Raw genomic sequence first — 12,909 nt, forward strand, 5'->3', positions numbered from 1 at the left:
GCACTCTACTGAGGGCGACATAGTGAAACTGTGTCTCAAAAAAAACAAAAAAACAAAAAACAAAACCAAAACACAAAAGTTTGTGTATAAGGTTTTAGGTTAGTTTCAGTGAGCGATGCAAAACAATAACAAATATTGACCTTCACTTATTTTTTTGGAGGCAGAGTCTCACTGGGTCACCCTGAGTATAGTGCCATGGTGTCATCATAGCTCACAGCAACCTCAAACTCTTGGGCTCAAGAATTTCCCGAGTTCTAGCTGGGACTACAGGTGCCTGCCATAACACCTGGCTAGTTTTTCTATTTTTAGTATAGATGGGGGTCTCACTCTTGCTCTGGCTGGTCTCCAACTCCTAAGCTCAGACTCAAGCAATCCACCTGCCTTGTGCCTCTGAGAGTACTAGGATTTACAGGCCTGGAGCCACCAGGCCCAGCCTTGACCTTCATTTTAAATGAAGATATAATCTGATAATATGGATTATTGAATTTTGACAACGTCAAGCCAGTTAAAGTATTTTATTACCATTCATAAAATTCCTTTTTACAAAGCTCTGTCAGTTGGCAATAATTGTCATTTTTATAAGTATCTTTTGATAATACCTTAACAATAAAGCAAAAAATACAATAATTTTACTCACAACCCCTATATACTAAAGCAGTTCTATTTAATTTTTCTAAGACTTTTTCATACAATACTTTATTATTTTTAGTTATAGGATGATAGATATCCTAACGGCTTTCAACATAATAGCTACAGTTATTCCTGTTTTAAGGAAGAGGCAACAGGTTCAGAAATGTCAAGACGCCCAACAGCCAATAGGGATTTAGGCAAAGGAAGGAATTTAAGCCAGATCATTTAACTTCAAGGCTCATGCAACCACAATGATCATTACTACTAAAGTAACTGAGAAGTGAACCATCTTGAGGAGAATAGACCTGATGGGAAAGCTTGTTCAAATTCTTAGATGGAACCTGATACCAAAAGTCATTCCATTCTGAAGGCTGTTTAAACAAAAAATAATTTAAAAAAAGTCATTCCACTGCCTTTGCTATGGTTGTTTGACCTTTTCTTTCCTCTTCTCTTTAATTTCATTTATCTTTTCCTCTTTCTTTCCTCACCTGCTTTTCTTTTCCTGAGCAAACTTAATACTGTTTTCCTCAGACTTAATCAAGACAGGCAGCACACCTTGTTTCTCATTTCTAAATCTTAACACATTACAAAATCATTTAGCGCCAAACAAGACAAAAATGTTTTGGGGAATACACTGGAGAGCTTACATGAATCACAATCACGCAAATCAATTTTACTTTTTTTTTTCTTTTTTGCATCTCTGAGAACCCTAGCTTTTGAATAAACGCCACACTCCCCTCCTTTGGCACACATTTTGTCGCCCTGAGCAACCCGAGGCGCCCCTCCCACGACCCAGGACACCGCAACCTACATAGCAACTCGACTTTTCCGGAAGAGGAATAAAGGTCAGAAAGCGCCTTTGCTGGGTATTACCTAGAACCAAGTCCTGCCCACCCGGTGCAGACGTCGAGAAACCTCCGTAGGGGAGGCCTTGTCAAAATTCAGAGAAGGCGTCCTCTGTCTGTTTTCCCCATGAGACACTTCGTTTTTGTTTATCTCAGAGCCCGAGATTATTTTTTTTTAAGACTGTAGGCAGGGAGGAAAAAAACAAAACAAAAAAACCAAGAAAGAAAAAACCCCCCAAAACCCCAAACCAAAACAAAACAACCCCCAATTGGTTGTTATGACAACCAACCACTAAGTAAATTCGGCCAACCAGCGTGCGGGAATGCCTCCGGTCTTAGCCAATGAGAAGAGCGCGCTGTGCGCGGGGCCGCCCAATGGGACGCGAGCTGCGCGGTATTTGAATCCTGGAACAGGGCGCTATCGCCGAAGAGTCCCAGTGGTGCGGTCCCGGAGTGCGGCCTTAACGGCGCTGCGGACGCTAGTGCCCTCCCTCTGAGGTCCGCGTCCCTCCCTGGGCCGGTCTGGCACTCTTGGCTTCCCAGTTCCTCATGGCGCTGCTCCGTCGCCCGACGGTGAGTGTGCCCAGCGGTCCCCTCACATGGTGGGGCACAACCTTCCTCTCGCGTCTCTTCTCTGCTTTTACTTTCTTTGTCCCGCCCCGGCCTGCTTTTCCTTTCCGCCGGGCCTCCTTTCTGCCAGTGCGTCCCGGGCCCTGCGGGACGCAGGTTCCGTCCCCCACCTTATTCCCTTGCTCCCAGTTTCCCCTCCCTGCTGGGGTAGGAAAGTGCTTCGGTGGTGGCTTCTGTCAAGTGACCTCCCCGAGCCATCGGGCCTACTCAGCGAATTAGCCCCGAGTGCTCTTTGTTTTTAGTTATCTAAATGCGGATTCTTGGGATTTCCTTCTCCTTTTTTCATAAATGCTTGTCAACTAAAGGATCGATGGTGGGGGTGGGGAGGAGAAGGACTGGAAGAAATTACATAGTAAAGTGTCCTGCGTGTTTGATCAAGCAACGGCTATGGCTGTTTTTCAGACTTTTCACATTTGGCTTTGTATGAGTGTCATATTTATTTTTGCACTCTGAATCTTCCATCCTAAGTTCATTCATGTGTGAGTTTGTTCCCTTAAAAAATTAATTGTTTAAGTGTAATAGAGATTTTGCATACAAAATATAGCAGACCAACATAGCAGACAGAGAAAAGGGTCCAAATTCATTATTAGGTCTTTACAAAAATCAAAGTGTTATGGTGTTTTGGGTATTTTTCCTGCAGGCTCGAATTGTACTTGAATCTCCTTTCTCTTTGTTGAAATCTAGAGGGCCCTGACACACCTGAGTTCCATTGTCCAGGCTGGTTAAAAGATAGATAAAAGCTGCTGGTTTTCCCTTCTAGATGAATTTAAATTTAGTCACATTAGCAGGCTTCATCCTGTAAGAATTAAATTTTCAAATACTGTTTTAAATTGCAAATGGTACTGGAAAAATTGAACAGTGTGACTTTTGAGATTCCTAATAGATTGAATACATTCAGTATTTTAATTCATATCCTTTTATGGGTCTAAGTCTGACAAGTAATTTTTGTCTAAGGGTGACTTTTCCCTGTCCTCTCTGTTTATCCTGTTAGAGCTACTCAAACCCCCCTGTTGGGAGTTTTCTTATAATTAGGACATGCTGTTTTTTCTCTTCAAAAACTTATCAATTCTATAACTAAATAGAATTTTTTGTATGAACTGCTTTTTCTTTTTTTTTTTTTTTCTTTTGAGATGGAGCCTCAAGCTATCCCCCTGGGTAGAGTGCCATGGCATCACGCTCACAGCAACCTCCAACTCCTGGGCTCAAGTGAGTCTCCTGCCTCAGCCTCCCAAGTAGCTGGGACCACAGGCGCCCGCCACAACGCCTGGCCATTTTTTGGTTGCAGCCATCATTGTTGTTTGGCGGGCCTGGGCTGGGGATTCGATCCCGCCACCTTAGGTGTATGTGGCTGGCGCCTTAGCCGCTTGAGCCACAGGCGCCGAGCCTGAACTGCTTTTTCTTGTAAGTTTTGTTTCTAAATCTACTGTGTAAAGCAGGTTAAAGGTCAACTGATGGATTTTATTTCATACAATTCCAACATTCCCAGGATTTTGTATCTAAAACTAACTTACCCAAGAAAACGACTTTTTAAAAAATTTTATTTTATTTTATTTTATTTTACACATACATGTGATTATTAGGTTTCCACTTTTTTGCCTTCACAGAATTAAAAAGGCTTAAAATTTAACAACAATAACAATGTTTAAGATTAGGAATAGAGGCTCAGCGACTGTGGCTCAAGCCGCTAAGGCACCGGCCACATATACCTGCGCTGGTGGGTTCGAATCCAGCCTGGGCCTGCCAAACAACAATGATGGCTGCAACCAAAAAATAGCCAGGCATTGTGGTGGGCGCCTGTCGTCCCAGCTACTTGGGAGGCTGAGGCAGGAGACTCGCTTGAGCCCAGGAGTTGGAGGTTGCTGTGAGCTGTGATGCCATGGCACTCTATCCAGGGGGACAGCTTGAGGCTCTGTCTCAAAAGAAAAAAAAAAGATTAGAACTAGAAAAAAAAAAAACTTGCAAAAAATGGATGAAGATAAATACATTCAGAAAAGAAATCAGACGATAGCTGCAAAGAAATATTAAGCAATAATAACAATAGTAATGCAAAGAAAATATATATGTATATATATTTTTTTGAGACAGAGTCGCTCTTCACCCTTAGTAGAGTGCTGTTGTGTCACAGCTCACAGCAACTTCAAACTCTTGGATTCGCTTCCCTCAGCCTCCCAAGTAGCTGGGACTACAGATGCTTGCTACAATGCTCGACTATTTTTTTTAAGAGACAAGGTCTTGCTTTGGCTCAGGCTGGTCTCAAACCTGTGAGCTCAGGCAGTCTCCTGCCTTGGCCTCCTAGAGTGCTAGGATTTCAGGTGTGAGCTACTGCACCTGGTTAAAAAAACCTACTTTAGTTCTAAGTATCCTTAATATGATAGAGGGTCCATGCAATGGCAACATCATTTTTAAAAGATCATGTCTGCCAAGTGCTGTTGTTTGTACCTGTCATCCTACCACTCTGGGAGGCCCAGGTGGGAGGATTGCTTGAGGCCAGGAGTTGGAGGTTGTATGACCTTTGATAATGCCATTGCACTCTAGCTCAGGCACAGGCTCTCACACAGAGCATGACTGTCTCAAAAATTAATAAATAAAAATAATAAAAGATAAAGTCTATAGAATCCAAGCTAGTTTAGGTTTTAAACATCGCATTTTTTAACAGCCAGAACTATTAGTAACTATTAATAATATGGCTTAATTGCACTTGTTACCAATCTCTGTAAAACAAGTTTTTAACTATATGCCTTTTATTTACAGGGATCTCTAATAAGTGATATGGGTGCTGTATGAGAAATATTTATTTGAGAAGCTTTGAAGTTCTCTTACAGACCCACTTGAATATTCAAAATAGTTTTGTAAGGTTAGTGGCAGGATCTTTATTATAGGTAAGGTGGATGAGTGATTGACCTTTTTCAGAATGATGTTATCAATCTCAAATAGCATTTTTAGACTTCATAAAATGTACCTCTTCTCTCTTGCAAATAGATCTTGGCATATTCACTTTTCCCAAACTAATATTAATTCTAAATTAGAGTATCTGACCTTAGCAAAGTATATTAAATTGTCTAACTACTTTCCTTTTTTTTTTTTGTTTTTTAGGTGTCCAGTGATTTGGAGAATATTGACACACAAATTAATTCTAAAGCTAAGAGTCATGTGACTATTAGGCGTGCAGTTTTAGAAGAAATTGGAAATAAAGTTACCACCAGAGCAGCACAAGTAGCTAAGGTAACAACCCTGAGGACTGAATGTGCCCAAATATGAATGTAGAGGCCAGAGGCGGGCTCTTTATGGCACTGAGTAAGAACATTGGCTGTCCTGACCCATTTCTATTTCTTTTTCTTGTAGAAAGCTCAGAACACCAAAGTACCAGTTCAACCCACCAAAACAACAAATGGCAACAAACAGCTGAAACCTACTGCCTCTGTGAAACCAGTGCAGATGGAAATGTTAACTCCAAAGGTAGGAAGTTCTGAATTTACAGACACTCTTCAAGAGGTGGCCTGTTATTAGCCAGCCTTTGTCATCTGCAGCTGTCAAGGAGTTGAAGAACTCTTCAAACTGTTCTACTTAGAACTAACAGTGCAGGAAATGGTACTTAATATTATGGCCTTGAATAATAAAGTTTATTACCTTAATACCCAAATAAATCTAGCATTCTCAGAATGAAATTTGGTGGGTTAAAAAAAAAAATCCACCCTGGGCGCCGCCTGTGGCTCAGTGAGTAGGGCGCTGGCCCCACATACTGAGGGTGGTGGGTTTAAACCCGGCCCTGGCCAAACTGCAACAAAAAAATAGCCAGGCCTTGTGGCAGGTGCCTGTAGTCCCAGCTACTTGGGAGGCTGAGGCAAGAGAATTGCCTAAGCCCAAGAGCTGGAGATTGTTGTGAGCTATGACGTGTTGTATGTGACAAAGTGAGACTCTTTCTCTAAAAAAGAAATTAAAAAAAAAAAAATCCACCGTAAGAATGAACTTGCACCTAAAGGCTTTGGAAGCCCACAGTTTTGAGCCCCAAATTCATGTAAGAAAAGGGAAATGTTGATAAATTGTAGTCGCCATGACTGGTTAGCTCTACTGGAGTTAGAATGCTAATGGATGCCTTGTCCTGTTTACCTTCTACCATGTTCAAGTTCATACATGCTCTCATTCATAAATTACTTGTGCAAATACTGGGGGACAGGCACTGTTTTGTAGGTACTGAAACTATGACAATAACTGTATGCTTCATTCTTTTTAGCTCAAAAAATAAATATTGTATGTTTGAAAAGAAAAAAATTGCATATATTCAAGAAATATGTGTATTGAGCACTTACTATACATATCTGTGTTAAGGTTGCTAGGGAAATCTGTTATGTTTAGGAGACTTATCTAGAAGGGGCATATGTACCTGAAAATTAAATTAGAATCTTCAGGGAATGACACTATATGCAATGAGCCCCACATACCAAGGGTGGCGGGTTCGAACTGGCCAAACTGCAACAACAAATAGCCGGGCATTGTGGTGGGTCCCAGCTACTCAGGAGCTGAGGCAAAAGAATCACCTAAGCCCAGGAGCTGGAGGTTGCTGTGAGCTGTGACACCACAGCACTCGACCAAGGACGATAAAGCGAAACTCTGTCTCTAAAAAAAGAAGCAGAAGATAAGTTTGGGAAGAAGGCTGTGGTCATATTTGAAGGCCGTGGAATTTGGATTTTATCCTATCAATGAAGAAACTGAAAAAGTTTTGAGGAGAGAAATGATGAAAGCAGTGTAGGGTGATTACAGAAGGAAGGTACATTAGGAGGGATTGCAGTTGTTCAAGAAAGAGCTGATGAGTTTTTAGCTAGCCCAGATCTCCTGTAAGTGCCTACTCACACACCAGTATAGATACAAGGTACAAAGAAAGAAGCATCATCAAATGTGTTAGAATGTCCTGGAGCTCCTTTCAGGAACATCCTATATTTAGAAAGAATACTTTATATACATTGCATGTAGTGGGACCCTTAAGTATTTGGATATCAAACCATTATGGAATAAATTAGCAAGAACTAGAAAAGTCAGGAGAGGGAGGTAGCTTTGGAGAAAGTGTCCTGTGTGGCTTTAGATTTGTTGAGTTAACAGTGGGACATCCATCTGGAGGTTCAGGTGGAAATCTTCCAGCAACATCTGAAGCAGAGTAACAGACTTGTGAGCTTCCTCCATAGAGATGGTAGTTGAAAGCACGTGCTATTTATGAGACTGGACAAATAGGTTTCAAATTGAGAACTGAAGCTCAGAACAAAATACTCAAGATCAACCTTCCTTTAAGAGGCCTTCCCTTGAAAGTTTCTAGTAACCTAAATGCCAAACCCAAAGTCCAGGTTTCAGACCTTGCTCTCTTGGCCATTCTGCAGCATTTTGGGTGAATGTTTGAATGTGGTTCCTCTCAGGCTGCAGAAAGGCAATTTGGCAGTATATTTCAAAAGATTATTCTCCATACCTAGTAAGCCTTGTTTTTTTTTTTTTTAATTTCAGATCAATATAAGGGTACATACAATTAGGTTACATTGTTTGCATTTGTTAGGTAATGTGGTTGAGTCCTTCACTCAGGAGGTGTGCTATGTACCCTTACATTGTACCAGTTAGGTGGGAGCTTATCAACTTCCTTTTCCCCTACTTGAATTTAATTGTATTTTTCTCTCATATGGCCCTGTAGTTGTTCATCTATGAGTTTCAAATTAGTACTGAGTATGTGGGGTGCTTGCTTTTCCATTCTTGAGATACTTCACTAAGGAGGATATTCTTTAATTCCATCCAGGTAAATACAAAAAATGCAAAACCTCCATCCTTTTTAATGGCTGAGTAGTATTCCATGGTATACATATACCACAGTTTATTAATGCATTCTTGTGTTCATGGGCACTTGGATTGTTTCTACATCTTTGCAATTATGAATTGAGCTGCAGTAAACATTCAAGTGCAAATGTCATCATGATAAAATGATTTGTTTTCTTCTGGGTAGATGCCTAGTAATGGTATTGCAGAATCAAATAGAAGATCTACTTTTAGTCCTTTTTTTTTTTTTTTTGGAGACAGAGCCTTAAGCTCTGTAGAGTGCGGTGGCATCACAGCTCACAGCAACCTCCAACTCCTGGGCTCAAGCGAGTCTCCTGCCTCCGCCTCCCAAGTAGCTGGGACCACAGACACCTGCCACAACACCTGGCTATTTTTTGGTTGCAGCCGTCATTGTTGTTTGGTAGGCCCGGGCTGGATTCGAACCTGCCACCTCAAGTGTATGTGGCTGGCGCCTTGGCCGCATGAGCCACAGGCGCTGAGCCTACTTTTAGTTCTTGGAGGGTTCTTCAGCCTTCTTTCCAAAGAGGCTGTACTAGTTTGCAATCCCACTCCTCTCCATACCAATGCCAGCATGTGCAGCTTTGGGACTTTGTGATGTGGGCTCTTCTCACTGAGGTTAGGTGATATTTCACAGTGGTTTTGATTTGCATTTCTCTGATACTTAAGAGATGATGAGTATTTTTTTATGTGATTCTTATTTTTGGCCATTTTTCTGTCTTCTTGGGAGAAAGTTCTGTTCATGTCTTTGCTCAGTGATTAATTGGATCGTTTGCTCTTTTCTTGTTGATTTACTTGGGTTCATTCGTTCTTTTTTTTTAAACACTCATTTGTTATTTATTTATTTATTTATTTTTGCAGTTTTGGCTGGGGATGGGTTTGAACCCGCCACCTCCGGCATATGGGACCAGTGCCTTACTCCTTTGAGCCACAGGAGCTGCCCTTTACTTGGTTCATTACAGATTCTGGTGATTAGCCCTTTGTCAGATTTTTCTTTCTTTCTTTTTTTTTTTTTTTGAGACAGAGTCTCAAGCTGTTGCCCTGGGTAGAGTGCTGTAGCATCATAGCTCACAGCAACCTGAAGCTCTTGGGCTGAAGCGATTCTCTTGCCTCAGCCTCCTAAGTAGCTGGGACTACAGGGGCCTGCCTGGCTATTTTTTTTGTTGCAGTTGTCATTGTTGTTTTAGATGGCCCTGAGCCGGGTTCAAACCTGCTAGCCTTGGTGTATGTGGCTTGCGCCCTACCCACTGAGCTACTGGTGTCTCCTCCTTTGTCAGATTTGTAACATGTGAGTATCTCCTCCCATTCCGAAGGTTGTCTATGTGTTTTGTTAATTGTGTCCTTAGCTGTGCAGAAGCTTTTAAGCTTGATCAGGTCCCATTTATTTTCATTGTTACTACAACTGCCAATGGGGTCTTCATAAAATCTTTCCCCAGGCCCATATCATTGGGTTTTCTTCACACTTTCTTCCAGAGTTTTTATAGTTTCATGTCTTAAATTTAAATCTTTGTTATCCAGCATGAATTAGTTTTTGTAAGTGGCGAGAGGTGCAGGTCCAGTTTTTGCCTTTTACATGTAGCTAACCACTTCTCCCAGCACCATTTATTGAATAGGGGTTCTTTTTCCCAGTATACACTTGTGTTTGGTTAATCAAAGATCAGATAGTGGTATGAGGCTGGTTTTCATCTCTAGGTTTTCTATTCTGTTCTATAGATCTATGTCTCTATTTTTATGTCAGTAGCATGCTATTTTGATCACTATAGATTTGTCGTATAACCTGAAGTCTGTAATGTGATATTTCTTAGAAATGATCATTTCAAAGAAAATGATCACAGGGAAGTAGTGGTATAATTGGTATCTCTTATATAGGAGAGAAATATTTAAGGAGATCAGTTAAATCCATTTAATGAAATATGTAACCAAAAATATAGTAGAAAATTTAAAGGTGTCAAAATATAAAAATGTTAACAATGTTAACAAATGGAAGAATTTAACCATGCTGATGGCTGGGTAGAATGAACATCGTTAAAACGTCTGTACTACCCAAAGTTATCTACAGATTTACTGCAATCCCTATTAAAACGCCATGTTGGCTCGCACTCATAGCTCAGTGATTAGGGCACCAGCCACTTACACTGAGGCTGGCGGGTTTGAACCTGGCCCAGACCTGCTGAACAACAATGACAACTGCAACAAAAAAGTAGCCAGGCATTGTGGTAGGTGCCTGTAGTCCCAGCTACTTGGGAAGCTGAGGCAAGAGAATCGCTTAAGCCCAAGTGTTTGAGTTTGCTGTGAGCTGTGATATCACAGCACTGTACTGAGGGCAACATAGTGAGACTCTGTCTCAAAAACAAACAACCCCTCCAAAACCCCCACCAATGTCATACTTTGAAGAACTTGAAAAAATAGTTCTTCATGTCATATGGAAACAGAAAAAAACATTAAGTGGCAAAATCGGATTATAACACAATATTTATAGCACAATCTTAGATTTGCTTTTAATGATGGCATTTAAATTCTTTTAATTTTGGCTCTACACCTATAGAGTGGTTATGGCACCAGCCATGTGCACCAATGATAGTGGGTTCAATCCTGGCCTGGGCCAGCTAAACAATGACAACTACAACAACAACAAAAATAGCCGGGCATTGTGGCAGGCACCTGTAGTCCCAGCTACTTGGGAGTCTGAGGCAAGAGATTTGCTTAAGCCCAAGAGTTTGAGGTTGCTGTGAGCTGTGATGCCATGGCACTCTACTTAGGGTGACATAATGAGACTCATATATATGTATTTTTTTATTATTTTTTTAAATTTTTTGAGATAAGTTTCACTCTGTTGCCCGAGGCTAGAGGGCTATGGCATCATAGCTCACAGCAACCTCAAACTCCTGGGCATGAACGACCCTCTTAAATCAGCCTCCTGAGTAGCTGGGACTTTAGGTGCCTGCCTTGATGCCCAGCTAATTTTTCTATTTTTATTTTGAGACAGAATCTCAATCTGTAACCCTGGGTAGAGTGCTGTGGCATTATTGTAGCTCATAACAACTTCAAACTCCTGGGTTCAAGTGATCCTCTTGTCTCAGCCTCTGGAGTAGCTGGGACTACAGGCATGTGCTACCATGCATGGCTAGTTTTTTCTCTGTTTTTAGTAGAGATGGGGGTCTCGTTCTTGCCCAGCTTGTCTTGAACTCCAGGCAACCCTCCCCTCTTAGCCTCCCAGAATGCTGGAATTATAGATGTGAGCCTCTGTGCCCAGCAGAATTTTCAGACTTTCACCATAGGGACATATTAGTGTTCAAGTTAGAGAAGACAAAAGAATCATTTTTAATAAATGTAAAAAAAAATGTTAAAGGGAAAATTGTTTCTTCCTGTGACCTTCTCAAGTCCACCCTCTCTGTGTTCCTTTTACTCCGCGTCTCCTTGGCTCACTGCTTTTTCTCTAGCTTCTTGACGAGTTGAGGCCACTGTGTTTCTGGTAAAGCATTATGGACCTGGAGCACAGTTCACATAAAAATCACTTCTATGGTTTAAACATATAACTGGATGTTCTAGTTCCAGAAGTTATCAGGGATTAATGAATAGCAGTTATTTCCAATTCAAATACACTGCTCTCTGGGAAACATAGTGAAAGGACCATTAAGTTGACAAGTTAGGTGGACCCTTACCTTCTGCCAGGTGAGCCTCTCTGTCTCCTGGCTTTACTTTGACACCTGCTTTATCTGCAGGGTTGTCATTTTTCCTTTCCAGCCAATTCCTGGAGCTGTGGAAATGCCAAGTGAGCATTTCTAGCAACTTTCCTGGAAAGCTTATGACATACCTCCTGTGTCCATGAAAGAAAATGTTGCCAGACTTCTAAGTGATTTCTTACTGTTCTTTCTGCAGAACTGGAGGGCAAGTTTCTAGCTTTGTAGCAGATGGTGTAACCAAATCACAAATGGCCCCAGCTAAACCTTGGCAGAGTTCTAGCCATTCACAGGTGTTCACAGAAGCTTTTGTTGTGCAATTCTTAGAGAAAACAGTGTAATGTTTCTTAGAGAAACAGCTGAGTAATGAGGCTTTGGCAACACTGAGTAGTTAAAAAAGAAGGGGAGACTTTCTGTAATACTAGCCCCTTGTTTGGTGGGCACTGGAGAGACAAGTTGAATAAACCATCAACTCTGCCCCCAGTTAAGTTGGAGAATCTGGGAGTGAAAGCATGTGCCAGCTTAAAAGATGTACTGGGGAGCTGCGGCTAGAAATTCAGATAAGGTTTTGGATGTACAGATGCCATTTAACACCAAATTCAGTGATAGTCATTATTCAGATACAGGTAGAAGATGTTTACTTCCCCCAATCCAAAAGCTATATATGAAAGGCAAGTAAGTACAACTGTTCACATTTTAAAAACAGTTACTGAAAAAAATTATAAAAGAAATGATCAAAACCCAGCAAAACCATGCAAAACTCCATAGAGTACATTGTAGAATGAAAGGTCAGTTCTGGGGCGGCGCCTGTGGCTCAAAGGAGTAGGGCGCCAGCCCCATATGCCAGAGGTGGTGGGTTCAAACTCAGCCCTGGCCAAAAACTACAAAAAGAAAGAAAGGAAAGGAAGGAAAGGAAGGTCAGTTCTGGCTGGACGCAGGGGCTCACTCCTGTTATCTTCGCACTCTGGAAGGCCAAGGTGGGAGGATCAGTTGAGGTCAGGAGTTTGAGACCAGCCTGAGCAAGAGAGAGAGAGATCCTATCTCTATAAAATTACCACAGAGGCTTGGTACCTGTGGATCAAGCAGCTAAGGCGCCCCAGCCACATACACCTGAGCTGGTGGGTTTGAATCCAGCCTGGGCCTGCCAAACAATAATGACAACTACAACCAAAAAAATAGTTGGGCATTGTGGCAGGCGCCTGTAGTCCCAGCTACTTGGGAGGCAGAGGCAAGAGAATCGCTTGAGCCCAGGAGTTGGAGGTTGCTGTGAGCTGTGATGCCATGGCACTCTACCCAGGGTGAAAACTTGAGGCTCTGTC

General features: G+C 41.7%; 1 protein-coding gene across 1 annotated transcript in view; it reads left to right on the plus strand.

Annotated features, from left to right (window-relative positions):
- The first annotated feature begins 1,840 nt into the window (after positions 1–1,840).
- The window catches only part of CCNB2 (cyclin B2), a 23,241-nt gene continuing 12,172 nt past the window's right edge, over positions 1,841–12,909 (plus strand). Inside the window, exons 1-3 of the mRNA XM_003784389.1 lie at positions 1,841–2,048; positions 5,199–5,327; positions 5,448–5,561. Coding sequence (XP_003784437.1) covers positions 2,025–2,048; positions 5,199–5,327; positions 5,448–5,561 — 267 coding nt within the window. The 5' untranslated portion in view covers positions 1,841–2,024. The remainder of the gene's footprint in view (positions 2,049–5,198; positions 5,328–5,447; positions 5,562–12,909) is intronic.

This window comes from Otolemur garnettii, unplaced genomic scaffold (genome assembly GCF_000181295.1).
Source record: "Otolemur garnettii isolate 467f Iridium unplaced genomic scaffold, OtoGar3 scaffold00011, whole genome shotgun sequence".
In the NCBI taxonomy this organism is placed as follows: domain Eukaryota; kingdom Metazoa; phylum Chordata; class Mammalia; order Primates; family Galagidae; genus Otolemur; species Otolemur garnettii.